At 37.4% G+C, this 21,603-nt stretch overlaps 1 protein-coding gene across 3 annotated transcripts in view; it reads right to left on the bottom strand.

The window, feature by feature from the left end:
• Positions 1-21,603, bottom strand: part of CUL5 (cullin 5) — a 130,529-nt gene that overhangs the window by 12,609 nt on the left and 96,317 nt on the right. For all 3 annotated transcript variants that reach the window (XM_061144172.1, XM_061144181.1, XM_061144190.1), the window contains 4 exons: positions 21,416-21,523; positions 18,530-18,594; positions 2,642-2,774; positions 1,479-1,610 (listed from right to left, as the gene is read on the bottom strand). In XM_061144172.1, the coding sequence (XP_061000155.1) occupies positions 1,479-1,610; positions 2,642-2,774; positions 18,530-18,594; positions 21,416-21,523 (438 nt within the window). The remainder of the gene's footprint in view (positions 1-1,478; positions 1,611-2,641; positions 2,775-18,529; positions 18,595-21,415; positions 21,524-21,603) is intronic.

The raw sequence follows: 21,603 nt of genomic DNA, 5'->3' as shown, positions 1-21,603 counted from the left end.
GAATTTTCAGCTATCCCAGTGGAAGTAAAGTGGCATCTTACTGTGGCTTTGATTTGCATTTCTCTACTGGTTAATGATGTTGAACATCTTTGCATGCACTTATTAGACATTTGCATATCTTTGTGAGGAAATGTCTATTCTAACACTGTCCATTTTTAACTGAGTTGTCTTCACTGTTGGGTTTTAAGAGTTCTTTATATATTCTAGATACAATATCACTTTAAATTTGAAAGTTTGTTTTAAATATTTACATGGTGTACTAAATACATGTTAATTTTACTAATGTACTCATTTTTCTTTTTCCTATAATTTATAACAGATAGTAAGAGTTTCCAATATTTCGACAAAAATTTCTAAGTCATAAAACACTGGGAACAATAATTCTCCAGTGATTGTTAGTATTAAGATAACCTGCACAGTAATTTTTACTATTCCATACTGCCATGCAAAGCAGGGCTATCTGCAAATCTTCAATGTGAAATACACATATAAATGAAAAGCATATATATATATAATACATACATACAATTATACACATATTTTATTATCATATATCAATATAATATTATATATCACCATGTGTATAATGAAAGACATTCACTTATGGTATGCTAATACAACTAAAATTCCACTAAAATGAACTGAAAGGAACAGATTTAAAGTATTTTAATAGTGGAATTTGACCATAATTAGTACTGATTACGGAGAAGGCAATGGCACCCCACTCCAGTACTCTTGCCTGGAAAATCCCATGGACAGAGGAGCCTGATAGGCTGTGGTCCATGGGGTCGCTAAGAGTCGGACACAACTGAGCGACTTCACTTTCACTTTTCACTCTCATGCATTGGAGAAGGAAATGGCAACCCACTTCAGAGTTCTTGCCTGGAGAATCCCAGGGACGGGGGAGCCTGGTGGGCTGACATCTATGGGGTTGCAGAGTTGGACACGACTGAAGTGACTTAGCAGCCGCAGCAGCAGTACTGATTAACATAAATAAGCCGTCACCTTTTATGAATTGGTTCTTTTTCCTTTATAGGTGATTTACAAACATCTCTATGGCTAAATATTTAGTACTAAACACATCTTAAAAATGAAATGATTTGTCCTTTAGCTTATTTAATAAGGTCAGTTCAATGAGGAAGTGAAGTGAAGTGGCTCAGTTGTGTCCGACTCTTTGCGACCCCACGGACTGTGGCTTAAAAGGCTCCTCTACCCATGGGATTTTCCAGGCAAGAGTACTGGAGTGGGCTGCCATTGCCTTCTCCACAAGAGTGAAACAACAGAAGCAAAGGAAGAGCAAAGGCGCTTTGCTCTTTATTAACAAAATGTATTTTATTTTATATAATTGATGCTATATTCTTACAAAATGTTCCCTATTTCATCAATATTAACAATATTACCAAAATTCATTACTTAAGAATACATATGAACCATCTACTATCTTAAGAAAACCAAATAGTTTTAAAATTTTTACTTACTCTTAGCCACTCTACCATATTCTCTTCAATTTCACTATCAGCAGAGATGTCTAATATAAGACGTCGTGTCAAATGAGCTTTGTGATATCTCATAAAAACATCTTTGTTTTGTACGTATTTAAGTACCAAGAGCTGTATAGAAAACAAAGTTATTTTCAATTTACATATACTCTTAGCCATTCCTCTCAGTTGGACCTTTCTATATTCCCTGTTGTCAAAATTCAGAAATTTATATAAGCATATACAGATAAAGGCCTATTAAACTGCCCATCTCTGAAAAACAACCAGTCCTGATAGACTACTTTAATACTTAAGAAGTTAGCAAACTTGACACTATAACACTATAACACTATAACTAGGAACTTTTAGTTCCTAGAAACATCAATTTTTGAGATTTTATATAAAATGTGACAAAACTTTATATGAAGATCAGTGGTCCCCCCCTATATTTTTTTCTTCTATGTTTCTTCTTCATTTTATTCTGACACTAATCTTCCCTATAACCACCACTCCACCCCGCCTTTTGGCTGTGCTGTCAGCTTGCGGGGGGGGGGGGGGGGTCTTAGTTCCCTGACCAGGGACTGAACCTGGGCCCAGACAGTGAAAGCAGCAAGTCCTAACCACTGAACCACCAGGGTATTCCCTTTCTAACCCTTTTTGTCTATACTTTCTCTACATCTTCACTTACTAATTTTTTCCTCTTTGATGTCCTTGGCTTATATCATATTACAGTAACAAGCAGAGATAAAAAAATATGAAAGCAACTAACTTTTTATCTATACTCATTTATCCATGGTTATCTATTTTGGGCCCTCACAAAAAGAAGTGAAAAACTCCCAGTCTCTCAATTAGGAATCCAAACACCACCAGCTAGCTCTGTTTTTGCTTTTGCGGTGCTTTAATAGGAGTTAGAATTTAATTGACTTTTAAAAAAGAATCAAGAAAGGGGAAGAACTAAATGCTATTTCTTTTTCTGGCAGCTATAGTGTATAAATTTTCAGTAAAAAAAAAAAAACAAAGAGGTCTTTACTGGCAAAATTTCATAATGTTATTTGCTACAGGTATATACTTTAAAGAAAAACTGATGCTATCACAGAAAGTTTTATAATCAAAACACAAATTCAAAGATAATTACAAATTTGAAGTTAGAAAAAATTATGTACCACTTCTTTAAGCTTTGCTTCAATCTCTTCAGAGGTTAGCTTTTTGCTTAATGGCGTTTTTCTTAGCAACATGTCACAGTAATTGGCAAGCAGCTCAGGGCATTTTGATTCAGGCTGAGTTTTTAATCCCACCCTAAAAAACAAATTAAAAGCAGTTGATTAAAAATGATTGAATCATTTGCAAATATTTTTTCTAAAGCCAATTTTTCATGTTATGTTGTATTTTGTTATGTTGTATAAATCCAATGGGACTAGGGTGAGGAAGTCTACACTGAGGTTGCATAGCTCAAGAAGGCGCTCACTCTTGGGTTCCTGTAAGTACACTTACAGAACACTGAGAGAGACCTCCTTGAATTTTGTGACCTACATGCTTCCTAGTCTCATTCTAGAGGCAGCTGTGCCAATAATCTTTAAAAGCTTTATTCAGATGCTGCTAAAATTGTATTGAAAACTGTAAATCCGTGTATACTTACAGCAAAAGTCACTCAGTCATGTCCAACTCTTTGCAACCCCATGGACTATATATATAGTCCATGGAATTCTCCAGGCCAGAATACTGGAGTGGGTAGCCTTTGCCTTCTCCAGGGGATCTTCCCAGCCCAGGGATCAAACCCAAGTCTCCCACATTGCAGGCAGATTCTTTACCAGCTGAGCCACAAGGGAAGCCCCAAAAGACTGGAGTGGGTAGCCTATCCCATCTCCAGCAGATCTTCCTGATCCAGGAATAGAACCGAGGTCTCCTGCGTTGCAGGCAGATTCTTTACCAACTGAGGTATCAGGGAAGCCTTGTATATTTATAAGTTAACAATTAAAACTTTTTTTTAAAAGCACTCAGTGTTCAATTTATTTGCAAGATGTCACACAACATCCTCTTCTGCTTTTCACTAAACTGATTCAGAACATCAATTAAAAATAGGTTAAAATAAAACTGTTACTTCACTCTTTGAAACATATAAAATGTAACCTAAACTTCACGGTGATATATCTATCATTATCCATTTAAAATAAAAACAAACTATAAACAAACTTTCCTTAAACAATGAACTTATATCACTATCTCACTTTCCCAACAAAACTTTAAAACCAGTGTATTGTATTTTATGCTTGAAAGTCTTTTATTCTTTACCCTACTTCTCTAAGCTATATATGTAAATAAATTTAAATTCAACATTTTAAGATTGTGTATATATAAAATTCAACCATTATCAGAAATTATAAGCACACAACATAACAAAACAACATAATTATATTGTGTATGTATATAAAACATGCATGTGCAAAATTTTTTTGTCTAATGAAGTAGATGAAACTTTTTTCCCCTTCCAATTACAAACTCAGGAATGATCAATTTTACTTCTACTTAAAAAAGAATTATTTATGGCTGTGCTGGGTCTTTGCTGCTGCACCCAGGTTTCTCTAGTTGCAAGGAGTGGGGGCTACTATCCAGCTGCAGCATGAGGGATCTCACTGCGGTGGCTTCTCTCGTTGTGGAGCACGGGCTCTCTATCAGTAGTTGTCCTGCATTGGCTTAGTTGCCCCATGCATGTGGAAATCTTCCTGGACCAGGGACCGAACCTCTGCATTGGCAGGCAGATTCTTAACCAATGGACCACCTGGAAGTCCTACTTCTACTTTAAAAAATATATAAATATTTAATATTTATTTCGTTGCTTCAAGTCTCAGTTGAAGTACGTGGGATTTTTCTTGTGTCATGTGGGATCTTTCCTCGCAGTGCACAGACTCTAGTTATGGCATGTGGACTTAGTTGCTCTGTTTGTAGGACCTTAGCTCCACAACCAGGGATCAAACCCACTTCCTCAGCATTGCAAGGCGGATTCTTAACCATTGGACCACTAGGGAAGTTCCTTACTTCTAAATTTATATTTATAAATTAATGTCTTTTCCCTAAAAAATCATATTCACATAAGTAAGTACATAGTACTAGAAGAATTTTTTCTTACAATGTTACTCAATTCATTGACCATTTCCTGAATTGTTAAAAAAACATATACTGATCTAACAAAAAAACAATACTTTTAATAATGGATCAAATTAGTCATCAGTTGTGTTGAAAGCAAACAATTAGAAGTCATCTTGCAAAAGGATATAATACCTAGTCATCAGAAATTCATTTTCTGTACAATAATACCAATACTTCAAAATATTCCTTTCTTTACAAAACAGGGAAGAGTAATTCTAGAAAGAAGTGGAAAGGAGAAACTGCAATGATACCTCCACCAAAGGGCTCAATTTCAGAAAGTGATTTACTGAAAAGTATCTACACTGGCATACTTTTGGAAATTCCTTCTGCATCTCTTGAGGGAGAAACAGCCAGTTTGAAGGCCACTAACTTACTTCACAAGAATCTATGCATCTTCTCTGATCTCTTTGCACTGCCAATGTCTAGCTTTTGTGTGAACTACTGTAATAGCTGAGTGGTCTATCTCCCTTCTTTCAGTTCAACAGGTTGAGAAAACAGCTGTCAGTCTTTTATTTTGTTATAGATATTTCACCTTTACTCAGGTAACAATTTCCACCTATTTGTCTATTAATTATCTGTATATATTATTTACTTTTTATTATTTATGATCTATTTAAGATTAAAGATATAGTTCACATACGACACAATTTATCCATTTAAAGTGTGCAATACAATGTTTTTTAAAAGTATGTTCACAATGTTGTACAACTATTATTAAAATAAAATTTTAAACATTTTCATTACTCCAAAAAGAAACCCCATACTTATTAGTAGTCAAATCTCATTCTCCAGCGATGCCTGCCTCTCAGTCTGTGGTTATTATTAATCTACTTTTTGTATCTTCTGGACATCTATAAGTGGAATCATATAATATGTGCCATTTTGTGACTGATATCTTACTTAGGATGATGTTTTTATGATTCATTCAGATGATAGCACATGTCTGTTCATTCCTTCAAAAAAAATTCTACTTTTAAACATGGTCAAAAGATTTAACATTAGGCATTTTAAGTGTACAATTCAGGGGTATTAAGCATATTCACAGTGTTCTGCAAATATCATCACTATGTCCAGAACATTTTCATTATCCCAAACAGAAACCCTGTAAATAATAATCTTCCATTCCTTCTTATCCCCAGTCCCTGGTAACATCTATTCTACTTTCTGTATCAATAACTTTTCCTATCCTAGATACCTTGTGTAAGTGGAATCACAGAAAATGTTTCTTTTTGTGACTGGCTCATTTCCCTTAGTACAATATTTTCAAGGTTTCACTCACATTGTAGCATGTACCAGAATCTCTTTCCTTTTATAACTGTATAATATTTCCATGGCATAGACAAATCACATTCTACTTATCCTTTCATCAGATAATGGGAACTTGGTTTCTTTCCATTTTTTGGCTATTAAGAATAATGCGAGGGTGGGATGTTTTCAGAGAACAGCGTTGAAACATGTATATTATCAAGGGTGAAACAGATCACCAGCCCAGGCTGGATGCATGAGACAAGTGCTCGAGGCTGGTGCACTGGGAAGACCCAGAGGGATGGGGTGGGGAGGGAGGCGGGAGAGGGGATCGGGATGGGGAATACATGTAAATCCATGGCTGATTCATGTCAATGTATGGCAAAAACCACTACAATACTGCAAAGTAATTAGCTTCCAACTAAAAAAGAAAATGAAAGAAAAAAAAAAAAAAGAATAATGCTGCTATGAACATTTATCTCCAAGGTTTCTATCAGACGCACAATTTCTTTTCTCTTGGGTATATATCCAGGAGTGGAACTGTGGGTCACATGTTAACTTTATGTTAAACTTCTTGAGGAACTACAAAACTGTTTCCATAGTAGCTACACACCAACTATATATGATTTCAATTTCTCTCCACATCTTCACCAACACTTGTTAACGTCTTTTTAACTTCAGTCATCCTAGTGGGTGTTAGTGGTATATATCACTGTGGTTAAGCTATCAACCTTAATTATTTTTTAAAAATATTTTTAATTTATCTATTTGTTTATTTATTTTTGGCTGTGTTGAGTTTTTGTTGCTGTCTGTGGCTTTCTCTAGTTGCAGCAAGTTGGGGCTACTCTCTAGTTGCAATATACGGGCTACTCAAAGGGGTGGTTTCTCTTGTTCTGGAGCAAAGGCTCTAGGTGCATGGGTTTCAGTAGGTGCGGCTTGTGGGCCCTAGAGAATGGGCTCAGTAGTTATGGCACACAGGCTTAGTTGCCCCACGACATGTAAAATCTTCAGTCTTCCCAGATCAGAAACTGAACCCAAGTCACCTACATGGCAGGCAAAATCTCAATCACTGGATGACCAGGGAAGTCCTGATCTTAATTATTTTAAAGTGCTTATCTGCTAACTCTAATATGGGGTCATCTGAGAGTCTGCATCTAAAATTATTTTTCTTTTATTTGACCATAAATTTCTCTGCCATCATAGGAGTAGTAATGTCGCACTGAATACTAGGCACTGCATATAAAGAATCACGGTAGGGGCCGGGGGGAGGGGCTGAGGGGTAAATGAGGAGTTTGGGATTAACATATATATACTATTATATATAAAACAGATAACCAACAAGGACCTACTATATAGCACAGGGAACCATACACAATATTTTGTAGCAACCTATAAGGGAAAAGAATCTGAAAAAAAAAATATATGTGTAACAATCACTTTGTTGTACACCTGAAATTTACACAACATTGTAAATCAACTGTATTTCAACTAAAAAAAAAAAAAAAAATCACAGAGGCACCACCAGTTCAGTCCAGTCGCTCAGTCGCGTCCAGCTCTTTGGGACCCCGTGGACTGCAGCACGCCAGGGCACCAGATGATGTTTATCTTCCATTAAGAGTGTGTTCACCCTTTGTTCTGCTATGGAAGAGGTTGATGACTTTAACCCAGTCAAACTACTTTGGTTCAAGGACGACAACTTGTAGTTTTGGTAAGAATCGGTCTACATTTGGTTAGCCAATGAATCTAAGGAATGTTCCTTCCGGGCTTTCAGTTGAGAGCCTAGTGGGTTCTGTCACTCAATACTGTGTGACAACAAAAGCTCTCCTGTCCCCTTGCAGTACTGCTCAGGCTAAGCTAAGTCTAGACTCTCAGTCACTTCTGTGACACACAGCTACACAGACTCAGCTAGTTTCTGAAAGGTTATCCCTCATTTCTATAACTTTTGAGTATTTTGTTCTAGCTGCTTCTGGAGCTCTTTGATAATATTATATTAAAATAATATTTTCTAAGTTTACCTGATTCTCCTGTTTGTTCTCAGTGGAAGCACTGCCTCACCATGACTACTATACTCTTTCTCAGAAGTCAGTCTTCCAAATAACCTGGATGCTTCAAGCAGCTTTATTCTTCTAGAACATTAGTTACTGTAAGCATCTCCAATAGCCCCAACACTCATGTTCTGCTGCCTGAATAAGCTAACAATACTCATTTTATTCCAGAGAAATTTTCTACTTAATGTGGAGCTAAAGATAGGACATGGTCACCTTAGAATAAAAAAAATAAAGAGGAACCCAGTAATCCCCACTTCTGGGAATTTAGAGTATAGAAACAAAAAATGGCATATATACAATATTATTCTCTGGAACACTATTAATAAATAGCAAAGTATCAGAAACTACTTAGTGTATAAATAAATAATAAATTAAATAAACTATGCTGTATCTGGGCTTTCCAGGTGGCGCTAGAGGTAAAGAACCTGCCTGCCAATGCAGAGAAAAAAGAGACGTGGGTTCAATCCATGAGTTGGGAAGATCCCCTGGAAAAGAGCATGGCAACCCAGTCTAGTAACCTTGTCTGGATAATCCCATGGACAGAGGAGTCTGGCAGGCTATGGTCCATAGGGTTGCAGAGTCAGACATGCCTGAAGCAACTTAGCATGCACATGCTATATCTACCAGTCACCATGCTTTTTATTAAGAATAACAAAGTCATAAAAAAAGAAAACTACAGATAACATGCTAAGCAAAAATGAGAAAGATGTTCACTGTCACCACTGCTGTTCATCACTGTTCATCACCATCTAGAGCTAGAAGTTCCATTTAGAGCAATTAGGCAAAAATAAATAAATAAACAAACAAAGTCTTCCAAATTAGAAAGAAAGAAAAATAGAAGTATCTTTAGTAACAGATCTTGACCTTCTATATACAAAGTTATTAAAGAGCCCACAAAAGAGCTACTTAAAGCCAATGAATGAATTTATCAGCAAAGTTGCAGGGTACAAGACTGACACACAAGAATCAGTTGTGCTTTCATTCACCAGCAGTGAACAATCCAAAGGAAATTAAATGAACAATTTCATTTATAGTAACATCCAAAAGAAAAACATACCTAGAAATAAACCTAACCAAGAACATGAAAGCCCAAGCAGAGTAGAAGAGCCGTCTTTGCAGGGTGGAGCCTTGCATGGAGTGTCAAGAGCCTAAGCTCGGCAAACTAGACGTCCACTAGAAACGACTAGCATCCAGGCATCAAAGACCAAACAGACAAGGGGTATATCGATGAGGAGTGGCCAGGCATGGAGTATGAGAGAACAAATAGGCAAGGAGGGTGTCCATGCAAAGGGAAGGTAAAAAGGGAAGTGTTAAGGCTCCAGTTGGATGAGGAAGGCATGCACATAGGGGACGACCCAGTTGGGGGAGTCAGAGCCTTAGCAGGGTGGGGTGTGTACCCACAAAGAAAGCAGGCCAGGTACTATAGCGTTAAATGCCTTTGTGTATCCCCACCCTAATTTGCCAACAGAGGGGGACTAGACCAGTGATGCCATAGTACCAATGAATACACCCAGCACCAGACTTTGCTCACTAAATACCAACATCCACTAAAATCAACTAGGACTTTGTCAAAGTTGTCAAAACGGCTAATCCTGAGGCCAGGCAAGGTAAATTGCAAAATGAATCTGGAAACCTCACGTGCCAAAAAGAAAGGAAGATTTTACTGTTAAAAGGACTCAGCAACCAGTTGCCACTGTGAAACCTAGGATAATTTTAAAAAGGAAAATAAAAAAGTAAAAGTAAATTATGGGAGTTCCAGAAAAACATCTACTTCTATGCTAAAGCCTTTGACTGTGTGGATCTCAAAAAACTGTGGAAAATTCTTAAAGAGATAGGAGTACCAGAGCACCTTACCCATCTTCTGAGAAACCTGTTTAAGAGTCAGAAGCAACAGTTAGAACCAGATATGGAATAACTGACTAGTTCAAAACTGGGATAGGAGTATGGCAAGGCTGCATATTGTCTCCTTACTTATTTAACTTCTATGCAGAGTACATCATGCAAAATGTCAGGCTGGATGAATCACAAGCTGAAATTAAGACTACTGGGAGAAATATCAACAATCTCACATAGGCAGATGATACCACTCTAAAATCAGAAAGGGAAGAAGAATTAAAGAGTCTCTTGTTGAGGGTTAAAGAGGAGAGTGAAAATGCTGGCCTGAAACTCAACACGAATAAAATTAAGATCATGGCATCTGGTCCCACCACTTCATGGCAAATAGATGGAGAAAAAGTGGAAGCAGTGACAGATTTTGTTTTCTTGGGTCCCCAAATCACTGCGGACACTGACTCTAGCCATAAATTTAAAAGACACTTGCTGCCTGGGAGTAAAGCTATGACAAATCTAGACAGCATATTAAAAAGCATAGACATTACTGCTGACAAAGGTCAGTACGGCCAAGACTATGGTTCTTCCAGCAGTCATGTACAGATGTGCGAGTTGGACCACAAAAAAGAAGGCTGATCACTGATGAATTGATACTTTTGAATTACGGTGTGGAGAAGACTGTTGAGAGTCCCTTGGACTGCAAGGAGACCAAACCAGTCAATCCTAAAGAAAACCAAACCTGAATAATTCATTGGAGGGATTGAGGCTGAAGCTGAAACCCCAGTCCTTTGGCCACCTGATGTGAAGAGCTGACTCACTAGAAAAGACCCTGATGCTGGGAATGATTGAAGGCAAAAGGAGAAGAGGGTGGCAGAGAATGAAATGGTTAGACTGCATCATCAACTCAATGGACATGAATTTGAGCAAATTCTGGCAGATAGTGGAGAACAGAGGAACCTGGCATCCTTCAGTCCATGGAGTTGTAGAGAGTTGACACGACTTAGCAACTGAACAATAACAACAACAAAATGAGAGTTCCTTGGTGGTCTAGTGGTTAGGATTCAGGGTTTTAACTGCCATGGCCTGGGAACTGAGATCCTGTAAGCCGTGTGGCACACCACCCTGCCCCCCAAAAAACCAGAGAACCCACTGAATAAATACAGTAATAGTAAACTGAATCCATACTGAGATGATAAATCAATGTATGAACTGAAAATTTAACAAGCAATGATGGGATCTAAAGGAAATCAGTCCTGAATATTCATTGGAAGGACTGATGCAAGCTGAAGCTCAAACACTTTGGCCACCTGATGTGACAAACTGACTCATTTGAAAAGACCCTGATGCTGGGAAAGATTGAAGGCAGGAGGAGAAGGGGATGACAGAGGATGAGATGTTTGGATGGCATCACTGACTCAATGGACATGAGTTTGAGCAAGCTCCGGGAGTTGGTGATGGACATGGAAGCCTGGCTTGCTGCAATCCATGGGGTCGCAAACAGTCAGACACGACTGAGTGACTGAACTGAACTGAACTGATGGAATCTTTACATAGTTTTAAAGTACTTGTCAACAAATACCTAATTACAAAAAGAAAAGGAATAACTGAGTGGAGAAGTGTGGCATGCACTAAATAAAATTGATACTGCAATAAATCAAAATCATGCACCCTCATTTAGATAAGCTGCAGTAAGGGAACTCCCTGGTGGCCCAGTGGTCAGGACTCCACCCTTTCACTGACAAGTGTCAATTCCAGGTTGAGGAACTAGGATTCCATAAGCTATGTGGCATGGCCAAAACAAAAACAAAAAATGCAGCAAGAATAACAGACTTTCACTTCTGCCAAAGATGCCAACCTGAATCTTAAAAAAAAACAAAAACAACCCATCAGATTAACTCAAACTAAGGAATATCCCACAAAAAATCTGGACTGTAATCTTCAAAAATGTCAAGGTAACAAGAGTCAAAGGAGAGATGGTTCCAGACCAAAGAAAAAGGTATATAACAACTAAATGTAAAACACGATTCTGTACTGGATCCTTCTGCTACAAAGAATACAATATGGTCAATAAGCTTAAAGTGATCTGAGTAGATGGTTATTATAAATCAAAGTCAATTTTAATTATTTTGAGAGTTGTATTTGGATTATATTTGTAGAAAATATACACAACTGTACTTGGAATAATGAACAACTTACTCTCAAATAGTTCTATAAAAGAAGTTTTAATATATTTTCAGAGAAAAAAAGATAATGAAACTTCCAACTTTGTGTATATTATTTTGACAACTGAGAAAAAAAGATGCCTTAAAAAGCACAACTTAACCAAAACTAAAACGAGATTAAATTAAAAAATTTGAAGAGCCCTGTATCTATTAAAGAAATTGAACTTGTAATCAGTATCTGCCCACAGAGAAAACTCCCAGCCCAAATGGTTTTACCAATGAATTCTACCAAACATTTAAGGAAGAAGTAATACCAAGTAAAGTATTTCATTTAAAACCATACAAAAGGAGAGAATAACTCTCAAACCTTTGTATGAGGCCAACATAATCCTAAAATCAGAAAACAATAAAGATATCACAAAACTGAAAATTATACAAGGCACAGAGGCCAGAAAGAGGTAAATCATTCCCCAAAATAAACAAAAATATTTAACAGAACATAAGCAGATTAAATCCAGGAATATACAAAAAGAATTAATACATCATCACCAAGTAGAATTTATGCCAAGAATTCAACCTTGGTTAAATGTTTCCTTAAATAAATTCAATGTTTCCTGAGGAAGAAAAGTGCAGCTGAAGGAATCGGGCTCCCTGCTGTCTACCTGCAGACCACACTACAAAGTTCAGTCATCACACAGCACTGTACTGGCACGGTACTGCTATAAAACACACACACACACGGAAATATGCATCAATGGAACAGGGCAGAAAGCCTAGAAATATACCCATGCATCTATGGTCGATTAATCTGTGACACAGGGGGCAAGAATACACAATGGAGAAAAGACAATCTCTTCAATAAATGACGCCAGAAAAACTGGACAAATACATGCGAAAGAATGAAATTAGAACCCTTCCTAACATTATACACAAAAATAAACTCAAATGGATTAAAGACCTAAATGTAAGACTGCACACTATAAAACTCATAGAGGTAAACACAGGCAGAACCACTCTTTTGACATAAACTGCAGTAAGATCTTTCTGGATCTACCTCACAGAAGAGTAAAAAAAAAAAAAAAAAAAAAGGGACCTAATTAAACTTAAAAACTTTTGCATAGCAAAGGAAACTATAAACAAAATGAAGACAACCTACAAAATGGGAGAAAATATTTGCAAACAAAGTGACTGACAAAGGGTTAATCTCCAAAATATACAAATAGCGCATGCAGCTCAATATCAAAACAACAAACAACCTAATCAAATGATGGGCATGCGTGTGTACTAAGTTGCTTCAGTTGTGTCCGACTCTTTGTGACCCTATGGACTATAGCCCACCAGGCCCCTCTGTCCATGGGATTCTCCAGGCAAGAATACTGGAGTGTGTTGCCACGCCCTCTCCATGGGATCCTCCCGACCCAGGGATCAAACCCACGTTTCTTATGTCTCCTGTATTGGCAGGCAGGTTCTTCACCACTAGCACCACCTGGGAAGCCCAAGAGTGAAGTGAAGTGAAGTGAACTGAAACTCATCTATTTGCGTCTGACTCTTTGTGACCCTATGGATTGACTGTAGCCCACCAGGCTCCTCTGTCCATGGGATTTCACAGGCAAGAATACTGGAGTGGGTAGTCATTCCCTTTTCCAGAGGATCCTCCTGATCCAGGGATAGAACTTGCGTCTCCTGCACTTCAGGCAGGTTCTTTACTGTCTGAGCCACCAAGGAAGCCCAAATAATGGGCAGAAGATCTAAACAGACACTTCTCGGAAGACAACAGATGGCCAAAAAGCACATGAAAAGATGCTGAATATGGCTAATTATTAGAGAAATGCAAATCGAAATACAATGAGGTATCACACCACCAGTCAGAATGGTTAGCATCAAAAAGTCTAAAATAGGGCTTCTCGGGTGGCTCATTGGTAAAGAATCTGTCTGCCACTGTAGGAGACATGGATTCAACCCCTGATCTGGGACGATCCGACATCCCGTGGAGCAACTAAGCCCATGGGCCACAACTTTTGAGCCTGTGCTGTAGAGCCTGGATGCCACAACTACCGAACCCACAAGCTGCAACTACTGAAGCCCATGCACCAGCCTGTGCTCTGCAACAAGAGCAGCCACTGCAGTGAGAAGCCCATGCACCACAACTAGAGAGCAGCCTCCGCTCACTGCAACTAGAGGAAAGCCCACACAGCAACGAAGACCCAGCACAGCCAGAAATAACCAGGCAAAATTATAAAACAAACAAACAAACAGATTCACACTGCTCCATATAAAATGGGGCTTCCCAGGTGGTGACAGTGGGAAAGAACCTGTCAGCCAATGCAAGAGACACAAGAGATGTGGATTTGATCCCTGGGTCACGAAGATTGTCTAGAGGAGGAAATGACAACCCACTTGCCTGGAGAATTCCATGGATAGAGAAGCCTGGCAGGCTACAGTCCATAGGGTCGCAAAGAGTTGGTTATGACTTAGCATGCACACATGCATAAATAAAATAGATAATCAACAAGGACCTACTCTAAAGCACAGGGAACTCTACTCAATATTCTGCAATAAGCAAAGTGGGAAAAAAGTCTCAGAAAAACGGATATATATATATATATATATATATATAAAAGTTAATCAGTTTGCTGTACATCTGAAACTAACACAACACTGTAAATCAACTATATTCCTATATATAAATTAAAAAACAAAACAAAATAGAATTGAGGTTTCTTTCTAAGAAGAAATTCTGCCCCAAGTGTAGAGTCAACTCCTGCCCAACAATTTCCAGCCTGCTAGCCTGCCCAACAAACTTTAAATTTGCCAACTCCCACAACTACCAGACGACAAAGAGTCTCCCCTCAAGGCAGGAAACCAGGGTTCAATCCCTGGGTTGAGAAGATGCCCTGGAGAAGGAAATGGTGACCCACTCCAGTATTCTTACCTGGAAAATCCCGTGGATGGAGGAGCCTGGTGGGCTACAGTCCATGGGGTCTCAAAGAGTCAGACACGACTGAGCAACTAATACTTTACTTTTATTTTTACAATTACACAGTAATGAGGGGCTTCCCTGGTGGTTCGAATGGTAAAGAATTCACCTGCAATGTGGGAGACCTGGGTTTGATCCCTGGGTTGGGAAGATCCCCTGGAGGAGGGCAAGGCAACCCACCCCAGTCTTCTTGCCTGGAGAATCCCCATTGACAGAGGAGCCTGGCAAGCTTTAGTCCATGGGGTTGCAAAGAGTTGGCACGACTGAGCGACTAAGCAGAAGACAACACAATTACATAAGCTAATTCCTTTAAATAAATCCCTCTTCAACAATCCTCAGCAATCCAACCCCTGTCAATGTATGTCACCACATCAAAAGAGTAAGGAACGAGACTTCCCCGGCAGTCCGGTGGTTAAGAATCTGCCTTCCAATGCTGGGGACTCCAGTTCGACCCCTGTTCGGGAATCTAAGATCCCATATGCTGTGGGGAACTAAGCCTACGTGCTGCAGCTACTGAGCCTGTGCGCTGCAATGAAGGAAACTGCACGCTGCAACTAAGACTTGACACAGCCAAATAAATAAATAAAGTACTTAAAAGATAAAAGAATACGGAAGAAAAACCTTACGGTCATTTGACACAGAAAAAGCATCACTCATTCATCACCAAAACTTTCCAGCAAATTACAAATAAAAAGCAACCCTATGAAAAATCCTTACCTAACTTTGTACTTAGAGACAAAATATTAAGGCTTTTCCTCAAAGCTTGGGGAAAAAGGTAAGGACGCCCACTCTCAGTATTTCTGTTCAACACTGTACTTATGATCTTAAACAGTGGGTCAAACCATAAAAAGAAATGACTCTTTTATTCAGAGATTACATGATTTTTTACATAGAAAATTTTAGGAAATCTATAAAAGAACTACTAGCACTAATAACTTTAACAAGGTAACAGTATAAGATCAATTTACAAAAAACAACCATATTTCTATATACTAGCAAAACACTAGAGTATCAAAAGCACTCAAGAGAAAGAAAGAACAAAGTTACACCAGCTGACTTCGACTTCTTTTTTATTTATTTATTTTTCCATTTATTTTTATTAGTTGGGGACTTTGACTTCTTGCAGAACTTTATTAATCATAACTATTTGAAATGGCCTAAGGATATTCATTTAATTCACTGGAATAGAATAGAAAGTCCAGAAAAACATACATATTTTTAAGTCACTTGATTCTTCATAAAAGGCACCAAAACAATGCAGTGGGGAATGGAAAGTTATTTCCAATAAATGGTGATGAAACCACTGGCCACCATAAAGAAAAGAAAAAAATGAAATTTAACCCCTACCTTACACTATATACAAATATCAATTTAAGGCAGCTCTTAGACTTAAATGTGAAAGCTACAAATTATAAAGCTTCTAAAACAAAACAGAAGATTATCTTCTTGTCCTAGTCGTAGATGTAGACAGAGGTTTCCTAGATAAAACATAGCAAAATCCACAAAAGAAAAGCACACATACAACAAAGGACCGATATACAGAATATGTAAGAACTCATAGCTCACTAATGAACAGGCAAAAAATCTGAACACTTTATAAAGAAAAATGTAAGAATACCAAAAAAATACATGAGAAATTGTTCAATATCAATAGTCATGAGGGAAATGGGAATCAAAAATATACTTAGGGGACTTCCCTGGTGGTCCAGTTGTTAAGTATCTGCCCTGTGATGCAGGGAACCTGGGTTTGATCCTTGGTCAGGGAACGAAGGTCCCACAAGCCTCGGAGCACCTAAGCCCACGGCCGCAACTATTGAAGGTTATGTGCTCTGCGGCCCATACACAACTGGAGTCTATGTACTGCAGCACAAAGTTCCGCAGGCCGCAACGGAGACCCAACGCAGTTAATAAAACAAAACTATACTGAGACAACGGAACATACATCCAGTCACTCTGGATGCGTGAGAATACCATTTAATCCTCATTCTCAAAAAATATAAGAATACCAAAAAAATACATGAAAAACTGGTGGGAAATACATGAAAAAAATCATATGCTAGTGGGAGTGTAAAACAGTACAATCACTTTGGGAAACAAACCACTGTGATATACAAAAACATGCATAAATCTTAAAAACACTATGGTGAGTTGAAAAAAAGTTTTACACAAATAATACACTATTTTATGAATTCAATTTATATGCAGTCCTAGATCAGGCAAACCTAATCTATCTTGAAATAATCAGAACAATAGTTGCCTTCTGGAAGAAGGTGGGGATAGGGGTGGGACTGATTGGGAATGGACATGAAGTAACTCTCAAGGATGATGAAAACAATGTTTATTTTAATAGGGATGGAGGCATTTGTCATATCTCACAAAATTAAACACAAGATTTATGGATATGACTGTAGGTCAATTTTATCTCAAAACAAACATGATACTCAATTAATGACTGCATGATAAAATGTTTGGGGAGTATCAGTTACTGATGCCTGCAACTCTTTTTGAAATACACTTAAAAAGTTAACTGACGGACATACAGGACAATACATTATTCAATAAAGCAACAAAGGTGACTTTACTCTTAAGTCTGAATATTTTCATTGAAAAAAGGTGGAAACGGGAGAATAAGGAAGACCTTTCTGTATTCATATGAAGAAATCTCCAAGATGCAGGGTTATATGTTTCATATTTATAAAGAGAACACAACAAATGCCCTTCCAAACAATGCCAATTACTATAAAAGTGTATGACCCAGGTGTCTTCCACTGTACTAGCACTCAAATAATTTATATGAAATGAAAATGATTTAAACAAAACAAAAAATAAAGCCCTATTTTCAAGTATTTTAACATTATGTATAATTTATTTAAAATTACAAAAGAGCATTTTTCCAATTAACTTTTAGTGATACTCAGTACTATTCTGAAGATACTACAACTAGCTCAGATTAATTAGTAGATCATTAAATTTTTATTTTCAGATTTTTTTATAATAGTAGTTAGCATGAATAGATCTTTACTTGAGATGAAAACTCACCAACAAATCAATTTAAAAAAACAGTAACATAAACATTCACATTAAAATTTATATCCTTTTGGAAAAAAATTTTTTATTTATTTGGATGTGCCAGGTCTTAGTTGCAGCATGCAGGATCTTTAGTTGTGGCATGCAAACTCTCAAGTTTCAGCATGTGGGATCTAGCTCCCTGACCAGGGGATCAAACCTGAGTCCCCTGCATTGGAAGTGTGGAGGCGTAGCCACGGGACTACCAGCATAGTTCCAGTTTCTCTTTTTTTAATCATCATGGTGAAGAGAGTCATATTCTATGCTTTTGTAGGTTATAAAGTAACTGGTGAACAATGAGGAAGAAAAACCAAGCAAAGATTCTGAAAGATTTAGAGCAAAACTTTTTTAACTTAAAAAAATAAGGTCAACATTCTTTGGTCACAAGAGGAGATAATATAAAATTTAAAATCAAGACAGTTTTTAATAATCAAAGGCAGCAAAATCATAACAGTTAAAAAACAAAAAATAAACCTCATAGGGTTAGGGGAATAGGGCACTTTGCATATGCATATCTAATAACATATTATACACTCCGTAAAATCTAAGAATTATAAACATATGATTTAAAACACTTACCCCTTCTGCTTCAAAGGTAATTCAAGTTTAAATATGGTAGCATCATTAACAACTGCTTTATATGCCTGCAAATAATGTAAAATAAGATATGAACATCATTTTTAATACTTAAAATACAGTTAGAGAAATTACTGTAATTCTAAAAAATACAAATTAGCTTTTTTTTTTCTCCCTTACATTTTTTTTCCATTTGTTTTTATTAGTTGGAGGCTAATTACTTTACAATATTTTAGTGGTTTTTGCCATACACTGACATGAATCAGCCATGGATTTACATGTGTTCCCCATCCTGATTCCCCCTCCAGCCTCCCTCCCCATCCCATCCCTCTGGGTCTTCCCAGTGCACCAGCCCTGAGCACTTGTCTCATGCATCCAACCTGGGCTGGTGATCAGTTTCACCCTTGATAGTATACTTGTTTCAATGCTATTCTCTCAGAATATCCCACCCTTGCCTTCTCCCATAGAGTCCCAAAGTCTGTTCTGTACATCTGTGTCTCTCTTTGCATATACGGTTATCTGGCCTGATAGAATTTTTCAAGTTAATGATTTCAACATGCTCTTGTCATGTTATGATTATCATTATTCTCAAGTGAGGTCTTAATGCTGCTTGATAACCATAACATTTTCTCTTGTCCATGCAGTCTCCTAGAAAATATTTTCATATCACCTCCTTTCTCTTCAAATCTCCAGTATTTCCTCCCTCATGCATATTCTCAGCTGATGATATGACTTCCTATTTCATTGAGAAAACCAAAGTAATCAGAATTCCCTCCTCTTTCTCCAGCATCATCAATTTTCCCTTTCTCCATTATTCTTATAGCCTCAGTATGCATATATATTATTTTAAATCTTAAAGATTCTCTCTTGACTTTGTCCACCTTCGGCTACTGCCCCATATTTCTGTCTCTCATTAAGGTAAACTTCTAGAATTATCTAACTCACTGTCACTAATTTCACTACTACCATTCTTATTTGAAACTGTTTTAATCAGGCTTTCACACTTCTACTCCAATCAATCATTCTTGTCAAAGTCACTCACAACCTCCACGGAGCTGAAGACCACAGTCGGTTAGACCCTCATCCTACCTGACCTGTCAGCAGGATTTTAAAACAGCAAACCATGTCCTCTTCCTGCAAAGTGTTTCCCACTTGTTTTCTAGCACAGCATTCTCCTCTCTCCTCAGGAAAGATGGTTCCTATTTTTCCAATAACTAACTTTAGAATGCCCCAGATCAATCCTTGGGTTTCTTCTCTTTGCTACCCTCACTCTTAATTTGAAGACTTTATACAGCCAGTGTCAGAGCTTTAAAAACCATCTATATGCTGAAGGTCCCAAATTTATTTTTGAAGGCCCACCCCTTCCATTAAGCTCCAGATCTGATGTTGCCATATGGATGTTTAATAAACATTTCAAAGTTAACTTTGTCCAGAACCGAGTTCCTAGTCTCTCTTTAACCGTCTCCCCCAAACCTGCTTCTTTCAAAGTCTTCATCTTCTGTCACCTCAGCAAGCATATACTTTTAACTGATCAGAAAATGTGAGTGTCATCCCTGACTGATCTCTTTTGATCACATTCCACATCTAATTCTAGTATCAAGTCCTACATACTCTATTTTCACAACACATTAAAAATCCAACAACTCCACCTACTATCCTTCTGGGCTGTCCTTCCATCATTACTTAACTGAATTACTTAAATAGGTTCTTAACCCATATTCTTGCTTCCTCTCTTGCCTCCTTCAGCCTATTCTTTTTGTAGTAAGACAGGTGATTCTGATAAAATGTTAAGTCAGATTCTGTCATTTAGTTTGAGACCTTTCTATGAGTTCCTATACTACTCAGAGTAGAAATAAAACTCCTTACCATGGCTCTCACAGTCCTACGAAGATCTGGTCTCCTGTTATCCCTGACTACCCATTTCTGATTTCTTACTATTCTCCCCCTCACTCAGTCCACTCTGGCCACAATGATCTCTTTCTTCTCTGGTTCGGGAACATGACAGGTATAGTCTTGCCTTAGAGTCTTTACAAGTGCTGTCCCTTCTGGCTAAAGCATTATTCCCTCAGACAGCCAGGTGACTTATTTCTTAGTCAACTTCAATCTTAATCTGAATGTCACCTCAATAAAGCCTTTGCAGGCCACTCAATTTAATATTTCAAACCACCTTATTACCTCCATACTCCCTTAAATCCCTTTCATATTTTATTTACCTATGTACCTTTCTATCCATTTATCCATCTAAAAATAGTGGTTTTTAAAAAGCTACTGGAGAAAGCTGATTGTCTTTTTAGAATCTGGAAAATATTTCACTTGGGAAGTAAGAAGAGGTAGTTTAAGAGTGGGAAAACTAATGGTAATTTCTAGTGATAGGTTTATGACATTTAAAAAAATACAACTTTAAGGATAATATTATGTTTCATTATCATTATCCTAGACTATAATCGTGGGAAATAAGGTATGGAAAACAGGGATAAATGTGATATAACTCTCATAAGAGCCGTAGGAAAGGAAATAGGACAAAGAAATCAACTCTGCTTGGGGGACAGGATGTGGGTGGAGGCAGAGTGTCAAGGAAATTCCAAGAGAAGTATACTTTGAGCTGAGTCTTAAGGAAGGATGAGTAGGAATTCAATAATCAGTAATATTCTAAAGAGGAAAACATTCTTGAAAAAATGAGGAAGAGAGCTAATTTCTAGCTAAATTCTGGCTCACAAGCATACCCAATCCTTACAAAAGCATATAAGAAATCATATGCAATATGGTTGCCCTCCACTGTTGAAAAATAAGAGTTGCTAGGTTTTTTACTTTGTAATTTAATAGCATAATGATGCAAGTTTCTTACTACAATTAAATTATGACAACAGTGTTAATATACAGGAATATTACCTTGTCTCTTGCAGTAAGAAATCGTGGGTCATCTTGAAAAGCTTCTTTGACAAGTTTACTGAATCTATTAAATAGTGTAAGTAACTGCTCAACATACTTCTCAGAGTCCTAAAAAATAAAGTGTTTCATATTAAGTTGAGTTTTAAAAAAGAGACTAATACACACAAAAAAAGAAAATATAAACATAA

Source organism: Dama dama, chromosome 1, assembly GCF_033118175.1.
Source record: "Dama dama isolate Ldn47 chromosome 1, ASM3311817v1, whole genome shotgun sequence".
NCBI lineage: Eukaryota > Metazoa > Chordata > Mammalia > Artiodactyla > Cervidae > Dama > Dama dama.
Note: the sequence above shows the minus strand (reverse complement) of the source record. Positions and strands in the feature narration are given on the sequence as shown.